Below are 24,779 nucleotides of genomic sequence, written 5' to 3'. Positions count from 1 at the left end.
TCAGAACTCCCTAGAGAGAGGATGTTGAGGATCATATGAAGTCACCTCAAATCCAACAGTACTGGACTCTGAAAAATATCCAGATCCAGACCTGGGTCTGAGTGACTATACAAGTCTGCATAAATATGAACAGGAGCTCTGGCACTTGCTGTTTGCTCTAACTACGCCTGTATTTTGCTTTATGCCTTGTTGAACTGTGAACTTCCCTATTTTTAAATAGGAAAATGAGATGATTTAGCAAGTCTCTTGTATTTGGGACTCTGTACATTTTGTGTAACACATCAATCACACCAGCCAGCTACCTCTGCTTGCAAGTCACTGTACATCATCTGAGAGACAATGAATCATAAGGCTGTATGTCAGAGCTGGAAGTGCTGGCCCTCAGAAAGGAAAAATCTTGTAAGACCAACTCTGCCATGATGACAGCAGTAAAATTCTGGTGTCTTTAGAATGTAAACAGCACAGATCTTGAGCAAGCTTTTCAGAAGTACTCAGCATTGCTGTGACACTGCTCCTTTTGAAGTCCCTGGTGAAACAGAAACCACTTCTGAAAGCTTTACAGCCCTAGAGCAAATAACAGTAGGTGACAAGAGAAAGGAGTCAAAGCCATTTTTCTAGGGCTTTAACTGTCCAGGGGTTGTTACGCTGTCTAATTTGAGAGGTACCTCAGGATTGCTTTAAATTATATTGTCTGGAATAGTCCATGAGTGGCAAAACTTTACCAGAAAAAAGATCAACAAGTATATACCATCTCTCAGAAAGTCCTGTCTCCCAAGCAGATATCTCATGTTTTAGAGTTCCTATAGTGTCTCTGTGGTTGTAGTTCCTGTCAAAAAGTTGCATTGCCACCCACCTTCCCAAAAAGCAAAGCTGTGAGAATGTGCTGTAGTCTCTGCTTGTAGTTAATTCTTTCTTTCCTTTGTAGCAGGGATAAGGGAGACATCATGGAGATTTAATTTGGGATGCAACTGTAGAACAAAGCAGGGGGGTGGTCTCAGGGAATTTCATCTGGTCTTTCCTCAGCAAGCAGCTTTTCATGACTTCCCATGCTTGAATGTTTAATGTCCCATGGCTGGTGTGTGTTCCAGTTACAGCTTGCTTGGCAAATTTTCTTGTTTTCCCATTGTCTTGGGTGAACTTGTAGAAGCATGGCACTGAGAGATTAGTTTTAGGCACAGGAAGAATTGGCATGAGCCAGCATTTTTCACTGGCACCTCTTTTTTGTTGTTGGCCTACAGCCCAGCTTGTGTGCTGGAGCTGGGAGTCCCCAGCATTACTCAAACAACAAAACCCTGGCCTGACCCAAGTGCTGGTCTTGTAAAACTGTGGGGATTGCTGCCCACACCCTCCTCTGAACAAAAGTGGTCAATCACCTCACTGTGCTGACTTTGAAAAATGCATAAATGAGTTCTAGGATGAATGCCTGGATATTGTCTGTCACATCATGTCCTATATGGATCTCATCTTGGGCTGTTTCAGGTCTAAAAGCTATCCCTGAAATCCTCCTGCTGCCAAACTTCCTCAGGGTGATACCACAAGATTATGGCCCATCTCCATCAATGTTTATAGTGCAGCTCCCAAATTTAGCCAACCACTGACCAAGCCAGTGCAGTGAGATGATTTCAGGCCTATCCCTCATCTCTGCAGAGCACTGCTGGTGCTCTGTGCAGAGAGCCAAAGCAGGATTTCCCCTTGTTTCCATAGCTCACAGCCAGCGCCTGGTGCACGTGAAGTCGCGGCTGAAGCAAACGCCGCGGTACCAGAGCTTGGAGCGGGACCTGATCGAGTACCAGGAGAGGCAGCTCTTCGAGTATTTCGTCGTGGTGTCGCTGCACAAGAAGCAGGCTGGGGCTGCCTACATCCCTGAGGTCACCCAGCAGTTCCCACTGAAGGTCTGCCCTGCCTGGCTGGGATTGTGTGGTGTACTTGGCGCATTTCTCCACGTGCTGTGTCAGTGACCCCTCTGCTGCGTCAGTGTGCAGATAGTGGGAGGGCTTCAGTCACTGCCTGAGAATTGTCATGCTATTGCTCACTCCTGGAAGAGCAGCTGATTCAGATCTTTTGCTGCACTTGGCTATGACTTTTGTGTAGCTATTCCCTTTCTTCCCCTTTCCTCTTTTAAGAAAACTGGTGGCTGGGAGAAGATACGTGTTCTGAAAGGGAAGGAACAGCTTTCGGTGTTCTGAAAGGGAAGGAACAACTTTCAGTGATTGCCTAGCTCAAAATGGGGAAGGAGGAATGGGAGAAACACAGACCCAGTGGGACAGAGTGTTTGTAAATGGAATGTGACCAGAGCTCCCCTCAGACTTCAGTTCCCTTGCTGGAAGTTGTGTCCCAGATTAGAGGCACAATACAGCAGGGGCAGGTGCTGCAGAGACAGGGCTTGGTGGAATTGGGGGCACAGAGTTACTTTGAGATATCTAAAGATTAGGTGAGCCAGAATCACAGAAATTTTAATATCCTCCAGGCAGAAGCTTAGCCTCTGTCATCACCTCTTCATTTGTCACAGGAAAAATATTTGAAATCATTCCATCCCCACATGACTAATTGGAAACATTCCTTCTCTCTGTTCTGCTAGCTTGAGCGCTCGTTCAAATTCATGCGTGAGGCAGAAGATCAGTTGAAAGCTATTCCCCAATTTTGCTTCCCTGATGCAAAGGACTGGGCCCCCATCCATCAGTTTGCCAGGTAAGTATTGTACTTTGTATCCTGATTCATGAAAAACAGATTTTTATATCAAGCTAATTAAATACAAGAGCTGTTGCAGTAGAAGATTGGGCAGAGCTCTGAGAGGGGTGCATGGGAAATGCAGAAATACTGGGGATTTATTTGGTTTGTGTGTCTGAGACTGGTAGTGTGGCTGATGGGTATCTTGTCATTCTGGTTTCTCTTTCTGCAGTGAGACATTCTCTTTTGTCCTGACGGGGGAAGATGGAAGCAGGCGATTTGGGTATTGTAGGAGGCTGCTGGTAATTATCCCTGAGTTGTTTTCTTTTTCTTTTCTTAGTGGTGCAGCCTTCTGTGGGGTTGGTGTTACTGGCACCCATTCTGGAAAGTGGAAAGCTGCTGCTCTTCTCTTTCAGTGTGGATTGAAAAGAGCAGCAACAGAGCAGCTTTGCTCTCTTCTTTCTGTTCAGTGCCAAAGTCCTTCTCTGTATCCCAGACATAACTCTCTTGCATTTTCCTTGCACCAACACTTTACCATGGGCTGTTGTTTCACCCCTAAGCTGAAGACAGGTTTTAGGTTTGAGTACTTATTAAACAGTTGTCTAAATCTGTGCTGGTCCTGTAGTTTCAGAGTTGTCTCTGTACATCAGTCTGCTCTGCCTTTGTCATTTCATTTAGGTAAGCTGGGGCCATGCTGTGGATGTGCCCATTTCTCCTCACTGTTATGGCATACCAGGATTTGAGCCAGTTGTCATCATCACCATACTGTCACATGCCTGCCAGTTTCTGAGCCAGCCAGTGAGATGCAGATCTATGAGACCAGTCGGTCTATCTTTGCAGTAGTTGTAACTCTGACATTTCCTTGGTGTTTTTTGTGTGTGTATTTGTGTTTGTCTTGAAAGCCCAGTGGAAAAGGGAAGCGTCTCCCAGAGGTTTACTGCATTGTGAGTCGCCTTGGATGCTTCAATCTCTTCTCTAAGGTGAGGGGGAGAAAGAGGAAAAATTCATGCTGTAGGTCTAGAGGGACCTGAAAGAGAAGCCAGCACCTGAAGAATGAGGATCAGGGAAGCTGAGAGCTGAAGAAAGGGTCTGAAATGGTGTTGGTGAGGCAAGCACATGCTAATTCCAGAGCCTAGCAAAAGCACAGTTAATAGGAAAACTAGATTGTCAGCTCTTGCCTTCTTCTTTCAGCAGAACTCCCAGAATACAAGAGAGGTTAAAAGGTGGAGTCCTGAGTATAGTGGGGAGTTTGCAAATTTTCAGCTTTACAGTGACCTCACTGGAGCCATGTTTCTCCTGACAAGAGAAATCAAGGATCTTCAGTTGCACCTTTTGTCTTCTTTTGATCCAAAGCTCTGTGTCAATACTGGACAAAGGAGAGAAGTGGTGCACTTTATTCCTGATGTTATCTCCCTCCTCCTGATTTGCCTGTTTCTGTGTCTTCATGCCTTTATTTCAGATCTTGGATGAGGTTGAGAAGAGACGGGGCATCTCCCCAGCCCTGGTGCAGCCTCTGATGAGGAGTGTCATGGAGGCACCTTTCCCAGCTCTGGGCAGGACAATTACAGTCAAGAACTTCTTGCCAGGCTCAGGAACAGAGGTAAAGACACTTCCTTGAGAGAGGGAAACCAGCAAATGGTGCAAGACTAGTGACTGGAAGTGGGGACCATGGCATAGCACTGGGGATCTTCAACAGAACAGATGATCTGTCAGCTGTGGGGGGAAGCTAGGGGGTAAAACAGGCAACTAGAGGGGATGGTATGGAGACTTCAGTGACCTCAGAGTTAAAATGGAAATCCCATGGTGAAAATGAATGTAAGCACACAGCCTAATATAGCAAAAGGAAATAGGACATTGGCCTTGAGGCCAAGAGGCACAGACAGCAGATCCTGTGCTGCCCAGCATATGGCCTTGGATCTGCTCAAGGACACCACACTTAACTTCCTAACAACAAGCTTGTACAATGTGCTCCAGCATCCTTAACACAGAAGCTCAGGTCAAAAAATCTTTGAAACCACACAAGGCTGGTGTTGCAGCCTTTGGGAATGGCATTTTCACAGTGTGGAGGTGAGGATCTGTGCTGCATCTCACACGATGGTGTGAGGACAGTGGGAGGTTTTAAGAGTGCAGAGCTTTAGGGTGTATCATTGAAGGACTGTGGGAGGATGGAGAGAGACAAATTGAACTTAGTTTTGGCCATACTTGCTGCAGGGCATGGTATGCCTTGAATGTGAGAGGGAGGAAATCAAGCCAGTTGATAAAGTTGTGTCTGCAGGTTTTCAGCACAGCACTACATATGACATTCTCCTCAACCCAGCTGAGAACAGTCCCAACTAAATGGCATTAGTGCACAGAACATGCTAAGCTGGTTAAAAATGTGTGCTGGAGGAGCAAAGTCCCAGTGGTGTGCTGTGAGAATGTTGTGGCTGGTTTGTGTCTGGGATTGTGTTCATTAATTATCTGACTGATGGCATTAACTCCACATTTACACATACAGGACTGGGATGGGGGCAGGCACTTTGGAGAGGAAGGGATTAAAAGTCAAAGTGCCCCACTCTTCTAAATTCAAGAAACACATTCAGGTGTTCAAGAAATGACTGGATGTGGCACTGTGGTCCAGTTGAGGTGATGATCAGTTGGACTCAATGGTCTTAGAGATCTTTTCCAGTCTAAATGATTCTGAGATTCTGTAAATTGAAGATTTGGTGTGAGCCTCAATATGGACAAGAGTAAAATGCTAGGAGGAAGAAAGGAGTAGTCTAATGCAACATGAAAGTAACTGAGTGAGTGACTACTTCAGAGAAGGATCTGGTGGTGTAGTGGGCCATAAAGGAGCAAAAGTTACAGAGTGGTATTATTTAGACAAAATTCCTCATTGTGAAAGAAACTGAAGGGGTGAGTAATGAAGGAAAGCAATTTTTCTGCTTTCCAGTGCTGCTGAAATTTTATATAGAGCATCATTTTCCAAAACATGCAACCACTAGGAGAAAGGCCCAGAAGGGTAGTCCTGCTTATTAGTAAGTGGTCTAGACAATAGAGGCAAAGCTTGAGAAAAATTGTTTACTTAATATAGAAAACAAAAGACAAAGGAAGACATGTGATAACCTTTCAACACACAAGAAGTTTCCTACACAGAGGAATGTGACCAGTTGTTCTGAGTGTATACTGAAAGTAAGACAACAAGTAACTGAAATAATTTGCCACTGACAAGTTTCAGCTGCGGGCTTGGTGTTGGTGAGGGTGGTTCAGAACTAGAGTAATTTTCTTGTGGGATTTATGAAATGTGTGGTGTTGGAGGCTTTCAAAAACAATTTAGATAAGCATCTGTCTAAGATAAGGAGTATGAAGTGCTAAGGTGCTGTGACAGGCATTATTTAAGTAGATATGAACAAAGAAAAATACCCACAGGCTGCTCTTGTCTGTAACTGATATAAAAAATTTATGGTCAGGAGGTTAGGCATCCAGATTCTTGCAGTAAAAAATAAATAAATCGTAACTGTAAAAGTCAGAGTGCAGATTTGAAAGGCTCTATGACATTCTGCTGCTCGAATACCAGAAAGCCTGAAAACCACTCCTAGCTGGACACAAACTAGTTTTCCTCCTCCTGAAGAGCTCCTTGTCCTCCAGTGGGAAGAACTTGTGGCTGATCTCATGCTGTGCCTGTTGGAGTGGACTCTGGATCCTCTTCATCTGGAAGAAAGATTTATGGGAGGCCTTTGGGCAGACTGTATTTGAGGATTTAGTGCTGTGTGGTGCTCACCAGCAGTCAGTGAGGGCTGCTAGCTGTGCAAATACCCTCTGGCTCCTTGCTGGGCACACAGCAAGAGCTCAGCTGTGCTCCTTTTGTCCCCACCAGGTCATCGAGCTGCGGCGGCCGCTGGACTCCAGGCTGGAGCACGTGGATTTCGAGTCCTTGTTCACCTCCCTGAGCGTGAGGCACCTGAGCAGAGTTTTTGCCTCCTTGCTGCTGGAAAGGAGGGTGATCTTCATTGCAGACAAGCTCAGGTACTCTCCTGCATTTCCCTAAAGAAAATGCTGCTGAGGCAGGGAGGCTGGGGAAGGCTGCAGTGACAGATCTCTCTGCTTTGTTCTTTTTCTTCTCTGCCCTTTTCCAATAGGGCTGTTTTTCCCAGGAATGGGGAACTTAGTCCATGAATCATCATTTCATTTTGCAGCTTGCAAGAAGTGCTGCTTCTCATCCCCAAGGGGAACCAAATTCCACTTCCTCCAGACAATTTCAGAGCGGATCCCTGGTGCTGAGGAAGCAAAACCCCTCCTTTTGGTCCATGATGCTGCACTGTGATCCCTGATCCATGACCCCTGCTGAGCTCTGCTTGGGTTTCCAGGGATCAAGCCTTGTCCCATCTGAGTTTTTTCCCCGATGTCACAAAATCTTAATTTTTCAGCTTGTATTTTCATATTGTTTTCTAAAGACTTCTTTCTGATGGGGATGAAAGTAAAGGATGCAGTGTGGGGAAATGAGACAGAGGACTTCCCCCTTCTATTTTGAATCTGCTCAATTTTAAAACTTATTTGTTTGCTCTTCTAAATTATGAAAATGGGTCCGGGTTTCTTTAATATTTTGTGCAGCTGGTGGCTGGCAGCTCTCCAGCCCTTGAAGCACTTGAGGATTCAGGGAGGAAAGTTTGCCAAGGCTGGGGAAAGAAAAGCTGCCTGGATGAGTAATGACACTTGAGAGCACGCTCAGGTTTCAGGAGTGTACAATGCCCCTAAGCTGTCTGTTTTCACAACTTCCAGGCAGCAGCCTGCAGCTCTGGGACTGAGCACTGGGGCAAAGAATGGAGAGGCCCCTTCTAGAGGAAAATGAAGGGGAAAAATTCATTCTGCATGGATGCAGGGCTCTCTGTGGGCAGAGCTCAGGCAGTCGCATCACAGGAATAGAAAGGCTGGGGAGAGGGAAGCTGTAGCACAGTCTGCTTGCAGGTTTTGGCAGCTGTCTTGGTTCAGAAAGGGGAAGTTTTGCCTCTGAATAATACACATTATGTGTGGAGACTTGGTACTCTGGATACTTGAACCACACATTTCATGCAGAGCATTCACATTTTTATTTGAAGTGAGAGAATTCATCCAAACAGTAAATGTCTATGTAACATATATGATTTATGACATAACCTATGATCACAGGCTCTCAGATATTTTTCTATTCCTCTGTAGGATAAATTATAAATTTTACATTCTGAGAAAAAATTTTAAGCACACGGATTGACATTGTAATCTCTACATGAGAGCTGGGTGGTATCAGGAAATGGCAGGGAATGTTTGCTGGGGGGAGTTTGAGGCATCACTTTAGAATGAACATTTATTTAACAAATCTTTTCCTATCACATCTTTACATGCCAGCACAACACTGTGTATTCTGAGCATGGGTGTGATATCTAATAGAAAGCACCTTGATGGGTTTTGGTGTTCTTTTCCCACCCCTGTATCTTTTGTCAGGATATCTAGGGTCCTTAGGAATGAATCCAGCTGTACAGGCCTGTAAAGAGAGTGGGAGAGAGCTGCAGAAATCACAGTTTCTAGAATCTCTAAATATCTCATAAACACCTTTTTTTTTCCTGTGAGAAATGAGTTATTATGCTTAAAAGATCCAGGGTCTCTTAGACCACAGGGCTCAGATTCAATTATTTACCATAGATTTGCCAACTCTCTGTAAGACTTTTAATATTTGATATTTCTGAGAAGACCTTGCTCTGAGCAATTTCAGGAGAGTCATTTTCTTTTCCTCTTAGAAAATATGAAGTTTCTCTGGCTCATTTTTGAGGAGCAAAAGCTTGGAAATTATCCCAAAGGATGGTAAAGGAGTGAAATGCAGAAAACAAAGAAAGTGGCCCTCAAAATTAAGTAACAGCAGTACTTAACTTTAATTTTAATCCAGTTCAGTGACAGAATGAGCAGTCATAAATGGACTTGGTGAGCTTTTCCTAAGGTGAACAGTCTCTTCTATGGGTAGAAGAGACTCTTCCATATTTTGCAAGCTGATGCTATTGTAGATACAGAATCTTCTGTCCAAATTATATTTTTCCCGGGACAGAAACACAATGAGCATTAAGTAGTATTTACTCTGGGAGTGAAAATGCCAATTTGAGAGGAAAGAAAAGAAACACTTTTTGGAAGTAGCTGAAGAGAAGGAAAAAAACTATAAAAGCAGCTGTTGGAAACTGCTCAGAGGTTAGGAATGCTAGAAATAATCCAGCTGAGATGGATTAATGGGAAGAGTGCAGGTGACACAGTGAAAGATGCACAATAAATTATGTTTATCATTCATCTTTGCTGTTCTTCATGTGGGCACTATCAATAACTATCTGTGTGTTTGAAAAGGTCTGAGTATCTGGGTCTGAGTGACAGAGAAATGATGTGTACAATTTATTTACGTCCTTTAATTGCTATAAAATCAGTCTGTGGGAAAAGAAAGCTGAAAGGTCTCCTGCCAAATACTGCATGAACTGTGAAATGTTTTCAAGCTGAGCCAAAAAATGCATCTAACAAGTGTAGAGCAAGTGAAATACTTTGTCTTTTCCATCTTTAGAATGAGCATTGAGTGTTTAAATACCTGTCAATCCACAGCTTGGCAGCGGAAAAGGAAAGAATTTGGTTTATTAGTTTTTGGGTGGGTTTTTTTTCTCTGTCACTATGGATACTGGAGTACACATTGCCTTGCAACCCAGGAAAATGACTTTGTTCAAACTGTGCTGGTCTGTGTAGTCTTCCCCCAGCTTTTGTTCATTCCTGCACTGTTAACTTTAGTCCTGGAGCAGTGGAGACTGTGGCATGGGTTAGACACTGCAGCATGAGAGCTGCTTTTGTTTCATAAGGATGTGGCCTGGCATGCAGCTCCAGGCACTGCCAACCAACCTTTCAGAAGGCATCTTTCAGCTAAAGTCACCTGATGTCACAAGGTACCAAGAGCTGGGCAGTTTTTAGTGGCCTGAGCAGGAGATCTTTGTGATTCAGAAGGCTCTTTAAAAAGAAAAGTTTGCAAGGGCTTAAAATCAAGGCTTCCTTTTTCCAGATCTCAAAAGCTTGTTGTGGATCTGACCAGCACCAGCAATTGCCTCTGTCTCTGCCAGAAACCACAGCTGTATCAACAGCACAAAGTGGTCATTGTTATCAAAGGCAGATCTGAAAGAATTAGAGTAGACACTTTAAATGTGGTCATCCCCAGCAAAAGGTAATTAATCATCAGGAAGAACACTTTACAGAGTGCCACAAAACCAAATCTGGGATTGCAAATATCAGCCTCACAGGTTTCTACCTTTTTGCCCTGTGATTAGGGAGAAGAAGGAACCCAGGGATGAAGTTTGGATGTCAGATAATAGTGCTGTCTCTTCAGATCACCTTAATACTCATTTCTTCACCTGCAGGAAACTGCCACATTGGTGGGAGTCAGTGAGGGTTCCCAAAGAGCTGATGGAACTTGGCATCCTCCGGCTGGGATTTGCAGCAGTGCTGTGTGAAATTGTGGGACAATGCTTGGAAGCTCCTGTGCCTGCTAAATATTGTAAACCAGATCTGTGATCCATCATAAGTAAATCCAGATGTGACACAGTGTCAGAAATCTGAAGGTGTTTGTAAAACAAATCCTACTGTGGCAGAGCTTGTAAAAAAAATTTAAAAGATACATATTCAAACAGTCTTCAATTGCCAAATGCCAGCATATTTTGAGCAGTTTGGTTAGTGCAGGGACCACAGGACTTCCTGGCATTAAACTGCAGCAGGATGTTTGATTCCATGCTGTTTTCCAGAAATCATGCAGTATTCTAAACCCAAAGAGTCAGTTTTGGGGGCTTTTTATCACATATGCTTGCCTTTGGAGTGGAAGCAACAGGGCTGAACAGCCAGTGTCCCTCTGCAGAAGCTGTTGTAACTTGTCAAGGTGTCTTTTAGAGCAAGTCAAGCTCGTCTTGGAGCAAGTTTTGGAAAGGAAGAAGAGTTTCTCTGCAGTTGCAGCTGTTCAGTTTTTGTATTGGGTGCCTGTGTTCAAGGTGGCTACCAAGAAGCAGCAGCTTCACAGGGTGCTGTGTGCTGGGAAGGCCACCACAAACATCCCAGGTTGCTGCAGTATCATTGTTCTGACCAAGGGAATACTTACTCAGAGAGATCTGTGTGTCAGTCCCTGTCCAGATCAGCCCTTCAGGGTTCTTGTGTACCTCAGGATTTTTAGCCTCTGTACCACTGACATCTCAGTCTCAACTGTGAGCAACCTGCAGCTCAACCATGTTCTCTGCAGAAGGCTGAATGAACCCATGAAAATGTGCACAGCAAACTTGGATGTGTTCTTCAAAGACCTGCAGCATTTTAAAGATTACAGATGAAACCTGAAGCCTTAGAAAGTGGTGTCTGGACAGAGCTGGACTGGACCTGTGTCCATCACACTGACTGCTGGCCAAAGAGTGAACAGACACACAGGTGGCAGAAAAGGGATTTATCAAGCTGGATATTCTTTTGCCAGGCTCAGCAGCCTGGTGTGAATCAGCAGTCCCTTAGTGCTTGTTGCAGTGCCAAGTGCAAGAGAAAGAGAAATCTTAGGCTTGAGTCACTCCAAAGGACCACGGTTCTCCTGGGCTCCTGGCGACCTGCAGCTCCCTGAGACTCCCTGCAGAGCAAGTCTGGCATGTGGAAAAGATACCTCAGTGATACCTCCTCTGTGTCCAGCCCTGAACTGCTCTGCCCACAGAGGAGGCTCACAGACCTCAACCCTACCAGTATTGTTCCCTGGAAAGGTGTTTCCCAGTGAGAGCTGTTTGGGAGCAGAGATCACTGGGTTTCACCCTGGAGGCGTTGAGTCATGCACAGATGGAAGGGTGGAAGGGGAAGTTATCTTTGCTTCCCACTGCCTGGTGTGTACAATTTCAGACTTAACACAGCTCTGTCTTTGACTTCACTGACTGGAGCTCAGCCACCTCTCCTCCCACTCAATCTTTCACGTACCATGTGTACTCACTGGGACTCGAGAGCTGAGGGAAGAACAAGCCACCATAAATATAGTAGGAGACAGCTTGCCATAATATCTCACCATGCCATAAATAACCACATACTTCAGCTGCTCACTGCTCCTCTGTGGAGCTACCTGCACTCAGAGATGTTTTCCATAGGTTTTCACATGCTGTCTATAAATTCAGGTCCCATGTTTAGGCAGAAAATGTGGATATGCCTTCAAAATAGAGGATTGGTGACAGATGTAAAACTTCTAACACTTCCACATTCACCCTCTCCTCAAAGAAGAGGAGCAGTGGGTGGTGATAATGCCCCACTGCTGTGCACAAGTGATGAAAGGTGCAGTTCTTTCAGCTTTCACCATGCTGCTGCTGCTATTACCAGGTCTATTATCAGTCAGAAATTGAGGAGTGGAAAATATGCTGTGCAGTAATGGAGAGGAAGAGAAGCTCCTGCTTTTGTATCTGCTAACATGACCTGAAATGTAGGAGTAGCACAGCTTTGAAGGAGATGGTTTTTAAAGGATCTCATTAGCTTGGAGTGCACTTCTAAGATGATACATTCATTGTTGCTGCAGTTCCTTTCAAGATTGGTTTGTACAAAAGATACAACAAAAATCATCTACTTTGATATTATTCCCACTTTTTTTCTGGTTTTTTGTTTGTTTGTTTGTTTTTTAATGTTTCTGTTTCTTGCTAGCTCTGTATTTTCTCATTATTTTAGTTTTGCTTCTCAGATTCATTATCTACCTTGCATTTGTGATAGACACAGCAAGGTGTGGGCTTGCTGATGAGGGCAGGCACAGCAGGACAGCAGCAACAGAGAGGCAGCCTGGAGGAGAGAATGCAGGGAGGGGGATACACTCACACCTTCCCAAACAAGGAACAGAAGGCTTTTTTCCCATTTAAAGGCTTAAAGCTACCAGTCTGTAACACAGCCATTGAAGAGTCTTCCTCTCTTTTTACAGAGTATCCCCTTAAAAAAGACTCTGGGAGTGAAGTGAGATGAAACTGTCCCCATTTTGTGAAGAGACTTTCTCAGAACACACATCTTTCTCAAAATTTCCAGGTTAAGCAGATTCCAGCCTCTCCCCTGGGATGTCCTTATCTCCAAAAAGTGACATGTGTTTAACAATGTTTATTGCCTGATTACTTTGTACTGTCACACTGATGTCCCAGCAGCTACAGTTTTGTTCTGCTAACCTGAACTTAGATGATGGAAGCCAGCCAGCTGTCCCCCAGGCACACCACTCTGCTCCGTGTGCCTCAGAGATACAGCACATCCACCAAACTTAACTGGGGTGGGAGGGGAGGGAAAGCAGCCTTCACTTTTCAGAGCAAGCTCAAGTCCACACCCATCAAACCCCTTCCCTCTCAAGGCAGCAATAAACCCAGCTTGCTGGATGTAAATTCTCCCATGGAGTCTAATGGGAGCCAGCTGGGGCATCCTTCTATGTCCACATGGCTCCTCCATGCTGCATCAGTCTCCTTCCTCTCCCTCCTCCTTTACTGGATGCTGGTAAAACAAAATATTGTTATATATACAGGATTTACATCAGCTAGCCTTCCTCCTCTCTTGACACACAAAAATGCTTCCAGACCCAGAACAGATGCATAACTGGTGCCCTGTGGCAAGCTCTGCCATGGCTAACTGGATATCCTGCTTGACTCCTGCCAGAGAATGAACTCATTTCTCTAAGGAAAGGCAGTGGCTTAGGAGATGATGTGTTTATCTGATATTTTCCATCAAGACACGGGAGCAGCAGCTCTCTGATTCAGTAGAACCCATCTCTTGTCATACCACTAATTTCTGAAGATGAAAAATGGGGTCAGAAACGTGGGAAAGCCCCAAGTACAATAATTTCACGATTATAAGCCGCACCATTTTGACTAAAATTTTGGTCCGAACCCGGAAGTGCAGCTTATAATCAGGTGTGGCTTATATATGGACAAAGAACGAAAAGTTGCTGTTTTAGTTTGGAGGACAGGTGTCTGCTGAGAAAGGCAGGAGCTTCTCTTTGAAATGGAGAATGTAAACCCCCTCCCTCCAAATTATTATAATTTTGAAATCAAGGAGCTCTCAGGCAAAGATATGGGAATTAGGAATAACAGTTCTTTTCTAGGGAAATTAAAATAGAAATACAGTACTACAAAGAAACAAACCCCAAACCCTGACACAGTCAGAGTACAACCTGACACCCCGTCAGGCAGGGTGTTGGTAGCAGTCCCATTAAATGGTGGCTGCATCCTCCTGCAGTGACAGATGTGATTCAGCTGGAGCAGTGCTCCTGTACAAGGTGCAGTTTCCCTCCAGAGGTCCAGTGGTGATGTGGAGAAATCCGGTTTTCCTCTGGAGTCCAGTGGAGAAAGGGGCTCCCTTAGTGTCCCAAAGCCTCTGTTTTTATCTTGGTAAGAAATGTTGGGCTCTTCCCCCTGGCTGGAGCAACTTCCAATGGGTTGCAGTAATTTTATCAGTCCCACAGTGGGACTCAATGGCCATGAGCAGAAAATGACTGGCTGGAGGAAGGATGGGTTGTGAAAAGATAAAGAACAATGCCCTGCCTGGTTTCAATGGATGGCCCATTAGCAGAATATCTGCCATGGAGATAAGGATCACTGCCCCCACCCTCAACAGATGGTGATAGAATAGATACCTTTTATCACACTCTGTATTGTAATGTGCGGCTTATAGTCAGGTACTGCTTATAATCGTGAAATTACTGTAATTAGATCAATCAGGGAAGAGTTGATTTTTAGGAAGCACTCCTCACTCCCTCACTGACCTTTGCCTTTGGTTGTGCTTTGCCTTCCAGCACTCTGTCCAAGTGTTGCCACGCCACGGTGGCCCTGCTGTACCCCTTCACCTGGCAGCACACCTACATCCCCGTGCTGCCTCCTTCCATGATCGACATCGTGTGCTCGCCCACCCCCTTCCTCATCGGCCTCCTCTCCAGCTCCCTGCCCCGCCTGAAGGAGCTGCCCGTGGAGGAGGTGAGCCCTGCATGCACACCCTGCCCTGCTCCACGTTGTTTCCTGTGGGCTGAGCTGATTTTTAGCCAGAGAGCTCTCATCCTCTGCTGGGTTAAGGTTACCCCAGCCTTGGCCACAGCTTGGGGGCTGGAATCTCCCACTGTGGGGCTGCTGATGGTTTTATCACAGTTTATACCAGTTTATGCATTGTGCTGTCTGTGGGCAGCATGCAAATCCTGTCAGCCTTCAGTGTGATTAGCCTGGCCAGGATAACCCTCTGGTTAACACAGGTGCCTCATCATTGCAATAAATAATTAAGAATTGGATTGCTGGGGCACAAGGGTGAGCACAGCAAGGCTGAACGTGCTGAGGTGTTGGGATGGATAGGGATTTGACAGGAAGGTCTCACAGATGTGTACGTTTAGCAGAAAGATCTTTGAATGTAGAATCTGAAGAAGGAATGGAAATGAAAGCAAGTTTTGATATAGAAGAAAAGAATTGCTGAGCCAGTTTTACTAGATAACTAAGAAAGCAAAGGCAATGTCAGTATGTGAGTTGGAAGGGGTTTTTATAGCTCAAAGCAAAGGATAAATCCACCTCAAACAGATGTTTTTACCAAGAAAAAGATTTCACAGGCAAACAAGAACATCAATGTTGCGAGTAGAAAAAAGGTCTCAGAATTTTCCACTGCAAGAAAACTGAAAAACAACTTCTAGCTTAAGCTGTCACATACTAACTGATTGTAATTATAACATAGTAACATAAATATAATAATATTAGTAGTTGTGATAGGCTACAAGATATTGATTAGTTGTTATGTATTAGGATGCTCAGCAATGAAAAGTATATAATGCACTTTAATCAGAACTGGAAGGGGCTTCAAAGGAGCCTACAGCAGTGGCTGAAATGCTGTAGGCTAGGTTCTTGTTACCCACAACACATGAATTGCTGTATCATCTGCATACAACAAACAGCATTTTAAAGAGCCATGCTGCAGTCCTGCATCCCTCTTTCAGCTCTTGCACTGAGGGAAGGATTTCCCTCCCTGCCTCCCAGCAGACAGCAGCACAGCACAGCACACAGGGAGAAAGGATGGAGCTCTGACTCTGCTCTGTGAGGAGCACAGCCTGCTGCTGTCCAAGCTGGCTGTGGTTTGCAGTGACATCCCCAGAAAGCCACAACAAGGGCTCTGCCCCTGGGTCATGCTGGGTGCTTCCTCCAGCTGCAGGGGTGGGTAGAAGGAGCAGGGAAGCGTTTCCTCCAGAGCAGTTACGGATTTAGATAAACTCTGATGATGGAAATAATTACTTCCCCTTTTAATTCTTGCTCTTTCGTTCTTAGGTCCTCGTTGTTGACCTTGTAAATAATCGGTTTCTGAGACAGGTGAGTAGAGCTAATCCTTTTCTCCCTTTTTTCCTCCATAACTTGCCTCCATCTGTGTTTGCTGACTTGCCTGGCTGGATGGATCACTTTCTCCCCACTCAAAAACTGAGGCAGGGCATGCAGTCAGCAGCATTATAGGCTTGCTGTGTATATATGTAACATTAGCATCACAAACCACAGCTGTTGAGGATTAAACCATTGGGAATTATGTTTTTCTCTTTTTTTATTTTAAGAGGGAAAATGTTGGCACTTGAGCACTATGGGTCCTTAAGTAAGGCAGAGGACAGAGCTGGAAATCCTTGGCTCAGCACTGTCTGCTGGGGAGGAGTGTGGGTTCTTCCAGCCTGTGTCTGTCAGTCCATCTCCCATCACATGCTCTGCCCGGAGTGGGAAGGGAGCCTTGGTGATTTTTTGACATCCTTTCTGCCTTAAGAGCTTGTGGTTTCTCCCTGTGGTCCTTGCACTCAATGGGTCAGAGGCAGGAAGGTGGCACATGGCAGCAAGATTGCCTGCTGATTTTCACTTCCCTTTGTAGTGGAGAGGAGGAGAGGGAAGGGGAGGAGGAAGGGAAGAGGATAAATGAGCAAACACACTCCTGGCCCAGGCAGCTCTTTGGCAGATGGAGCAGCGCTGGCAGCGCCGGTCTCTGCCGTGCCTCAGCCCATGACTGAGATGGGATGAGAAGATGGGATGAGTGCTCCTCCTGCTGCAGGGAGCAGCTGACTGAGATGGGATAAATGCTTCTCCTGCTGCAGGGAGCAGCGTGTGGGTGAAGGCCAAGCCCTCCCACAGCCCTCACTTGCCAGCTGCCTTGGCGCTGGGGTAATGCTTTGCCTTGCACCTCTCTTCTGGAGGCTTAAGCTGAATCAGCCAACTCAGCCAGGGCTGGTAGGAGCTCTGCACAGTCACTGGCAGCTCCTTGGCTCTGGTGCTTCCTGGGAATTCCTTATGCCTATGTAAGAGGATTGGTGCCTGAACAGGGGCTCTGCTCACCTGGCCATGTGCCAGCATTGTTCACACACCTCCTCTTCATGGCAGGGCAGATGGTGGGGCCTCTCTGGTCAGACATGTGAAATTCCTCCAGAATAGGGGAATATTTAGGAAAAGACACCCCTTTTCTCCTTCCTCTGGTGCTTCTTGATAGTACTGTACTGGCTGGTGCTGGGAATGTGCCAAGCATGTGCCTTCTCTCTCTCCTCATGGTTCATCTCTAGTGCTCCCCCTGCTGTGCTGGGGACAGGGTAGAGATGTTTGTGTCCCAGCCCCAGTCCCTGAGGAGGTGGCTCTGTCTTTCAGATGGAAGATGAGGACTCCATCCTGCCCCGCAAGCTGCAGGCTGCCCTAGAGCACATTTTGGAGCAGAGGAATGAGCTGGCAAGTGACAAGGAGGAGGGTCCTGTCAATGGCAAGCAGGGTAAAGCACAGTGCCTTTCAGCTTAAAAACCTGTCTTTTCCTGACCCTTTTTTGTCTGTCACTTCTTAGAGGAGAACTAGGCTTGTAGTGAATTTAGCACCACAGGTATTGGGGTAGATCAGGATTTTGGTTAAACTGTATGAAGTATTCCAGCGCACAGGGAACAATTCTCTGTGTGAAGAGCAGCAGCACTTATCTCTTCCCAGCTCTGGCCATCCTTCCCTTACCATTCCAGGGAGCACCTGTACTCCTTTTCAGAGGGGTTTCATAGGCTTCTCTCTGCTGCTGGCCATGAGTGATGCAGGCTCCTCCAGGGGACAGTCACCTGCAGAGCTGCAGCCCCATGTGGCTCAGGGGTGACTGGGCTGACACAGCTCTCTTGGGAGACAGTGTGGGCATCTCCTTGGTGCAGAGGAGCCTGGAGAATGTGCTGGTTTTGGCTAGGACAGAGCCAGCTTTCTCCACAGCTGCTATGGGGCTGTGTTTCAGAATTGTGCTGGAAATGGTGTTGGTAATACAGGGATGTTTTAGCTGCTGCTGAGCAGAGCTCACACTGAGCCAACACCTTTCTGCCTCTCATCCCACCCCACCAGTGAGAGGGCTGAGGGTGCACAGGGAGTGGGGAGGGAACGTAGCCAGGACAGCTGGCCCCAGATGACCAAGGAGATGTTCCACATGGAGTGATGTTCATGGAGTCATGCTGCAGGAAGCAGGAGGAAGTGGGGGGTCATTTGGAAATAGGGCATTTTGTCTTCCCAAAGCACGTGTGCTGGAGCCCTGCTTTGCTGGAGAGGGCTGAACACCTGCCTGCCCATGGGAGCTACTGACTAAATCAATTATTTTGCTTTGCTTGTGCACACAGTTTTAGATTCATCCATTAAACTCTCTTTATCTTAGCCCATAAGTTTTCTCACTTTTGCTCTTCTGATTCTTTCCCCCTTCCCACCAGAGAGAAATGAGCACCAAAACAAATCTTGGTATCTTTCAAAGTAGCAGCAATTTGGTACTTCCATGACAAGCACTTCCTAGGATGCTCTCTCTCTTGAGCAGCTTTTTCACCTCAGGCTGGATCTGACAAAACCCAGGAAATTTTTACCCAGAGACTTTTCCTAGCACCTTCTCACAGCACTATCCTCACTACCTCTTTATGTTTCCCTTAGAAACCAGCCCTTTGAACGAGGTGGTGTCCGAGGCTTTTGTGCGTTTCTTTGTGGAGATCGTGGGCCACTACTCGCTGTTCCTGACCCCCACGGAGCGGGAGGAGCGCACCCTGCAGCGCGAGGCTTTCCGCAAATCCGTCTCTTCCAAGAGCCTCCGGCGCTTCCTGGAGGTCTTCATGGAGACACAGATGTTTGGGGGCTTCATCCAGGAGCGGGAGCTGCGGAAGCAGGGGGTCAGAGGTGAGGGGCTCCCACTGGGCTCTGCTCTGCTGGAAATTGCTGTTGTTCCTAAGAGAGCAGGGAGATGCTCCCCAGCCACCACCTCCAGCCCCAGTTCTGTGGCTGTACAGGAACACCAGAAGGGAATCTGGTGGTTTCTTCATGGGGTTGGGATTAGAGGCATCTTTGACCCTTGTAGTATCCTCCATGTGTGTGCCTCTTCCATTCCAGATTGGATTCCACTGCAGGAATGATGTTTATGCTTGCAGTCCCTCATGTCCTCCTCTTGTGTCTAGTTGGTCATGGTTCTTTTGTCTAGTAGAAAACTTGGATGAAAGCTCCTTCCCAGAGCTGCTTCTGCAGTTCCACTCCTGTTATCCCACAGTCCCAAGAGCTCTGCAGCTGAATTTTTTTTATCCCTGCTGCTGCTCAGTGCTGGCTTAGCAGCTTCCTCCAGAGCATTAATAAGCAGGGGATGCTTGAATAGGTGGCTGAGTGAAAGAGGTAAATTGTGCATGATGATTCCCCAGATGATGTCACTCCCTGTGTTCGTAGCAGAATGAAGGGAGGTACATTCTGTACCCTGCAGCTCAGTCAGCCTTGCAGTGGGGAGGGAGGGGGCAGAACAAAGCTTCTGTGCCAAATCTGGCCTCAGCTGATGGAGGAGGTGGGGTGAGTTGTTCTCTCTCCTGTGCAATAATGTGTGGGTAAGCTGAGACAGTACACTTTCAGGTGGGCATTCTTGCTTGGATTTATAGCAACACAAGATAGAAGCTGTTCATTTCTGTCTTGCTGCAGGTCTATTTGAGGTACGGGCTCAGGAGTACCTGGAAACACTTCCCAGTGGGGAGCAGAGTGGAGTCAATAAGTTCCTGAAAGGCCTAGGTAAGGAACCAGCAAAACCCTTGGCTTCTCAGGAGGGCTGGGCTTCTTGTTGGGTAGCACAGAAGCTGCTCAAGGGTGGCAGGGCCTGTGACCGTGTGTGGCATCCAGTGCCTGGCCATGTGTCCCTGTGCTGGCACATGTAAGATTGGTCCATGAGCTGTACCTGTGTCTTCTAAAGGAGACAGGTGGGTCTGAGGAGGCAGTGGAGCAGCCAGTGACTTGGGGATGGGGGATTGACACAGTTTTCATTGCCTCCAGGTTTGCCCTTAGGGATCAGCAGTGGGAACTGCCCAGGAGTACTCTAAATTGAATCTATTTTGCACTGTGAGGGAGAACTAGCCAAGAGCTCCAGTCTGAGGTTGGAAGTCCTTGATAAGTCATTGGACACCTTGGCTGTTTGATCAGGTGTTAAGATCACATCCCTGATCCTCTTGTCTGTTCTTGGCCATTTAAGAGCAGCAGTGCTGGTGTGCCCTGCACAAATGGGCTCTGGAGGGTGTGCCTGGGAGCTTGCAAGGTCCCAGCTGCAGCTCTGCTTCCAGGGAATAGGCAGAGCTCTGCAGGCCCACAGGACAGCAGGGGACAGAGGTGGGAAATGACACTTGTTTTGCCTGTCACTGTGGGGAGTCCATTTCCTTTTCTCTGTCTCTTCAGGCAGCAAAATGAAATTCCTCCACAAAAAGTAAGAGCGGAGCACATCCTCACTCCACAGAAGAGAATGGCTTTACCATTTAGCAGCAATAAATCAGACTCATCAACCACTCCCATTCAGCCTGCTCCCAGGAGCCTTGGGCAGGCTGGCCACGGCCAGGACGTGCTGCACAGACCTGTGGTGCTGCAGGAGGATAGGATGGCTGCAGGGCTGCCTGGACACATTTCTGGATGTCTACAGTAGCAAGCACTGGACCAAGCACTCTCTCTGAACTCTGCACTAGCACGTTGCAGGCATCCCGGCGGATTGGATCTCTTAGCTAGTCAATTCTTTCTTTGGTTGTATTTTTCTATTTATATTGAGGTTAGAACAGTTATTAACCAATGACTCTTGCCCTGCCTCCTCTCTGCCTGGTGCTGCAGGAGGCCAAAGCAGGATTCCCATGGGACTGAGCAGGCAAAGCTCAGGCGTGGAGGGGAGGAACAGAGATGTGTGAAAGCAGATCTCTGCAAAGCAAGGACACTGGGAGCTGCAGGGATGAGATGGACTGGCCAGGAGGAGCTTCCAAGCAAGGGAAAAGGGTGAGGGGGAACCACTAAACCTACTGAGGACTTGCTGGGCCAGCCAGTTCCCTGGGTGGCTGTACCAGGGAGTTTGGCACGAGGAGAGGCTTTTCCTCATGCAGTGTAATTAAAAGCGAGTTGTGTAAAAGGCATGTGGATCCATGGTGTTTTCATGGAAAGGGGTGAGCTGTGTCTTCCCACCATCCCACCTAGCACCAAGCATGAGCCAGGGAGGATATCAAGCAGCTGGAGCCATGACTTGGCCAGGCTCTCAGCTCCCTGTGAGTCTCAGAGGTGGGGTGGCCTCGATCCCTCACCTGGCAGCTGTCTGGGAGCCCACGGTGGAGCTCACCTGCAGGATCTAGTCTGGAGACCTGCTTCCCAAAGGTCAGATGGGCTGCCCTCTCCTATCGTGGGTGTTGCTGCTGGGAAGCACAGCAGGAAACAGGCAAGGGCAGTGTCTGCTGGTGCCTTCTGTGCTCCTGCCTGGGCCTGCTGCTCACCTCTCCTCTGTCTGTGGTGACCTCCTTCGGTGAGGAAGTGTCAGAGAAGTCAAGGTTGAGGCAGAGTGAGTGCTTTTTTCCAGCTCATGTGAAAGTTGTTAACACTTGCACTGCTTGTGAGGGCAAGAGCACCTGGAGCATCCTTGAGTCTGCTCTGTGGAGGAGAATCTCCTTCCCAGCTGCTGTGGGGTTGCAGGATGAAAGCTGAATGTGGGTACCTTTGCTACAGCTGTGCTGGGCTGGGCTGCACAGCACTCCCAGAGGCTTTGGAAATGATCCCTGTGGTCCATGGCTTTGCCAGGTGAGAGGACTTCTCTGACCAGCAGTGGGGTTCAGGGCACCTCACCTCCATTCCACACCAGAGCAGGGCAGTGGGTCCCGTGCTGCTCTGGGAACCTTTTGAAGCCATACCAGCAGGTAGGTTGGGCAAATGGCTCTGGGTGGCCCAGGTGACCCCCACAGGTCCCTTCCCACCTCAACCTCTCTGTGGATCTGTGGTGAGCACAGTAAATGCTGGACACCAGGCAGGAGGCAGGCAGCACCTGCAGCTCTGTGCCCCCCAAATTCTGTGCAGGGACAGAGGAAGCAACAATAGAGGGGCTCAGAGAAGCCAGCAGCATTTACTCCCTGCTCCCACCCAGGGTCCCTCAGGGCTGCCCCTTGGGTGTGCTGAACAAAATTGGTGCCACTTCACAGTCACAGGAGGTGGTGGTGGCTCATTGAAGGGAGCTGCAGTGGGGCTCGAGGTGAATCAAATGCTGTGCTTCAGTTCTTGTTTTAAAAGGAGTTTTTAGGAAACATTATGAAGCTTTGCAAAGCTGGGGTCACCCCCACACCGGTAAAGGTGGCCAGGATGCCTACAAAGCTCTGTGGGATGCTAAATAGAGCTGATGTGTGGCTCAGCTCCAGCCCTCAGAAGCAGGTCTCCTACATGGTCCCCACTGCCAAGCCTGCTCCTGAGGACTCCACATTCCTTAAGTGATGTTTTCAACAGTGTGGGACTTGGCCTTCCTTGGCAGGAGCTGTGGTAAGGAGCAGGGAGGGATCCCAGGTTGCCCAAGGCTTAGCTCAACTTGAATTAGTGTGTGAGCATGCTGAGATATTGGCAGCTTTTGCTACAATATCCGAATGGCTCCAATTTAAAAGGGTTGAAATAGCCCTGTTTGCCTCATTGGGGAGCTCCAAGGGGGCTCTGCACAGGACTCCATGACCATTTAGTGTGTTTATTGGCCACTCTCAGGAAAGTGGGAATCAAGCCTAGATAGTGTACAAAATCCAAAGGGGGTGTTAAAAAGCAGCAGCATGAGAAGTACAATGAAAAAAAACCACAACAAAACATTTACAACTGTGTCATTAAGGATTTTAAATGAAACTTGGACAGGAAGTGTTGATCTCCAGCTGCAGGACAACCTCTTCAGGTTTAGTTTAGCTGTGCTGCTCTGAGATGAGCTTGATTCTCCCTCTGAGGGCTCTGTAAGCTTTGGAGGAAGCCACCTGTAAGGAAAAGCCGTAAGAGCATCTGTTCTGGCTCTGACCATGGGTCTGTGTGTTCTCCTGTGCAGGCTGCCAGCAGCAGGTGACCAGAGAACACTGAACAGGGCACATACCCTGGGGATGCCCTGTATGCTACACACAGACACAGAGTACTGTACTCCAGCATTAAACTTGCCTGTTCTACATGCCAGGGGTTTCCTGCACCAGGAAACTGTGTTTAGTAGCTTTGGATGAGTTTCCATTCCACAACCATGTGCACGTGAGTGTAGGCAAACGTGCTGAGGCAAGAGGCCAATCTGGGGGCAGGATGGATTTACCAAAGGGAACTGGAGAGTCAGGACACTGGTTAAACATTAAAAGCTGTGATCTCTGCTCCTTGACAGCTCCTCCCTAATTAAACAGCTCTCACACACCAATGTGAGCAGCTCTGCAGGGCCCATGATGTGCAGAACTGCGCTTGCTGATTCCCAAGCTACTGGCTAAATCCCTAACTCTGCACTCCTCCTTGGTCTTCCAGCATAGGCTGTTGGTGTTCTGTGATAGCTCAGGACACCTGTGAAATCCCAGCCCTCCCAGAAACTTTGGGGAGTGTCCCATCCACCATGCAGTTGTTGATTCTGTAGCCACTGCTGCATGTGGGGATCCCTGGTGCCAGTTGCCAGGAGACTTAGAACTCACCTCTCTGCTTGGAGACAGATTTCAGGCTGCAGGTGCCAGCAGGGAGCTTGCAGGTGTAGAGCCCCAGGCAGCCACCACAGTCAGAGGGTTTCTGGCAGGGATGGGACTGGATGCTGTGGCAGGAGTGCTGCAGAGAGAAGGAAGGTGGTGGCTGGACCAGCCCAGTCACAGCTGCATCATCACTGCAGCAGCAGGACAAGCAGCTCACCAGGGGCTAGAGCAGCAGCTTCATTGCAAGCAGCTGGAGAAGCTGGGGCCCAAGGAAGTGCTTCCAGAGGCAGTTCATTATTGGTTTTGCCTGGAAGCACTCTAAGCTGGCCCCCACAGGCACAACACAGCCTCCAGTGCCTCTGCTCTTTTGCTGTGGTGCACCCACCCCAGCTGAGTGGCATCTGGCACAGCGTCACCCAGCACTTCGTGGTTAAGGCAAGGTCTGCTCGTGCCACCAAAGTGTGGTTTGGGTTTGATAGAGGAGAAGCTGGTTGTTTGTGGGATGCTGTGCTGAGCCTGTGGAGATTTCCCATGGGCAGAGAAAGGCTGTGCCTCCCTCAGGGCAGTGCTGGGAGGAGCTGTGCCCATTGCACAGCTTGGAGAGCTCCGTTAGCGCTGTGGGAAGTGAAGACGAGGTTTTGGAGAGCAGGGGCTGGGGCAGGACATGGGGACAGCTGCAGCCAGACCTGCACTCTCCTCCTGAGCTGTTCACCACCTGCACCCACAGCCACCAGCTCTGCTCTGAGCTTTGCCAGCTCCCAGCTGGGGATCTGGGGGTGTCACCTCGCGATGGGCACCTTCACGTGCACCTACCTGACGTTTGCAGGATCACAGCCTGCTCAGCACCTGCTCCTGCTGTCCCCAGTGCTGTGTGACCCTCCCTGGCACCCTGCTCACCCTGCACCCCCCAGCACAAGCCCTGCTGTCCCAGGACAGGCTGTGCTTACCGTGTCGCTGTTGAACTTGCCGTAGTCCCTCAGGTGGTGGCTCAGCCTGGCCATCCTGCTGCGGGAGGGCTGCAGTGGGAGCCTCCAGGGCTTGCCAGGGGGAAGCTGCTCCTCTCTGCCCAGCAGGGCTTTGGTCAAGGCCTTGCTGGAGGACCTGGAGCTGGGCTGTGCCTCTCTCATCACTTTCCATGCGTTGGCCAGAGGGTGGCTCCTCTCTGAGCCCTGCCCAGGCAGCTTGTCCCCTCCATGTCCAGGTAGCCAAGGGGCTCCTTCAGGGCCCCCAGTCCCTGCCTGCCTCT

At 48.0% G+C, this 24,779-nt stretch overlaps 1 protein-coding gene across 2 annotated transcripts in view; it reads left to right on the top strand.

Moving 5' to 3' along the window:
* DENND2A (DENN domain containing 2A) overlaps positions 1–21,017 on the top strand; it is a 57,441-nt gene extending 36,424 nt beyond the window's left edge. Inside the window, exons 9-20 of one of the 2 annotated variants that reach the window (XM_033057375.2) lie at positions 1,705–1,892; positions 2,579–2,688; positions 2,900–2,969; positions 3,570–3,647; positions 4,127–4,267; positions 6,524–6,672; positions 14,435–14,612; positions 15,933–15,974; positions 17,271–17,388; positions 18,549–18,788; positions 19,566–19,652; positions 20,307–21,017. In XM_033057375.2, the coding sequence (XP_032913266.1) occupies positions 1,705–1,892; positions 2,579–2,688; positions 2,900–2,969; positions 3,570–3,647; positions 4,127–4,267; positions 6,524–6,672; positions 14,435–14,612; positions 15,933–15,974; positions 17,271–17,388; positions 18,549–18,788; positions 19,566–19,652; positions 20,307–20,338 (1,433 nt within the window). In that variant the 3' untranslated portion in view covers positions 20,339–21,017. Of the gene's footprint in view, positions 1–1,704; positions 1,893–2,578; positions 2,689–2,899; positions 2,970–3,569; positions 3,648–4,126; positions 4,268–6,523; positions 6,673–14,434; positions 14,613–15,932; positions 15,975–17,270; positions 17,389–18,548; positions 18,789–19,565; positions 19,653–20,306 lie in introns of those variants that run through there. The other variant, XM_033057376.1, reaches the window with a different exon arrangement.
* Positions 21,018–24,779: the final 3,762 nt, after the last annotated feature.

The sequence above is a fragment of the Catharus ustulatus genome, chromosome 4 (assembly GCF_009819885.2).
Source record: "Catharus ustulatus isolate bCatUst1 chromosome 4, bCatUst1.pri.v2, whole genome shotgun sequence".
Lineage (NCBI taxonomy): Eukaryota > Metazoa > Chordata > Aves > Passeriformes > Turdidae > Catharus > Catharus ustulatus.
Note: the sequence above shows the minus strand (reverse complement) of the source record. Positions and strands in the feature narration are given on the sequence as shown.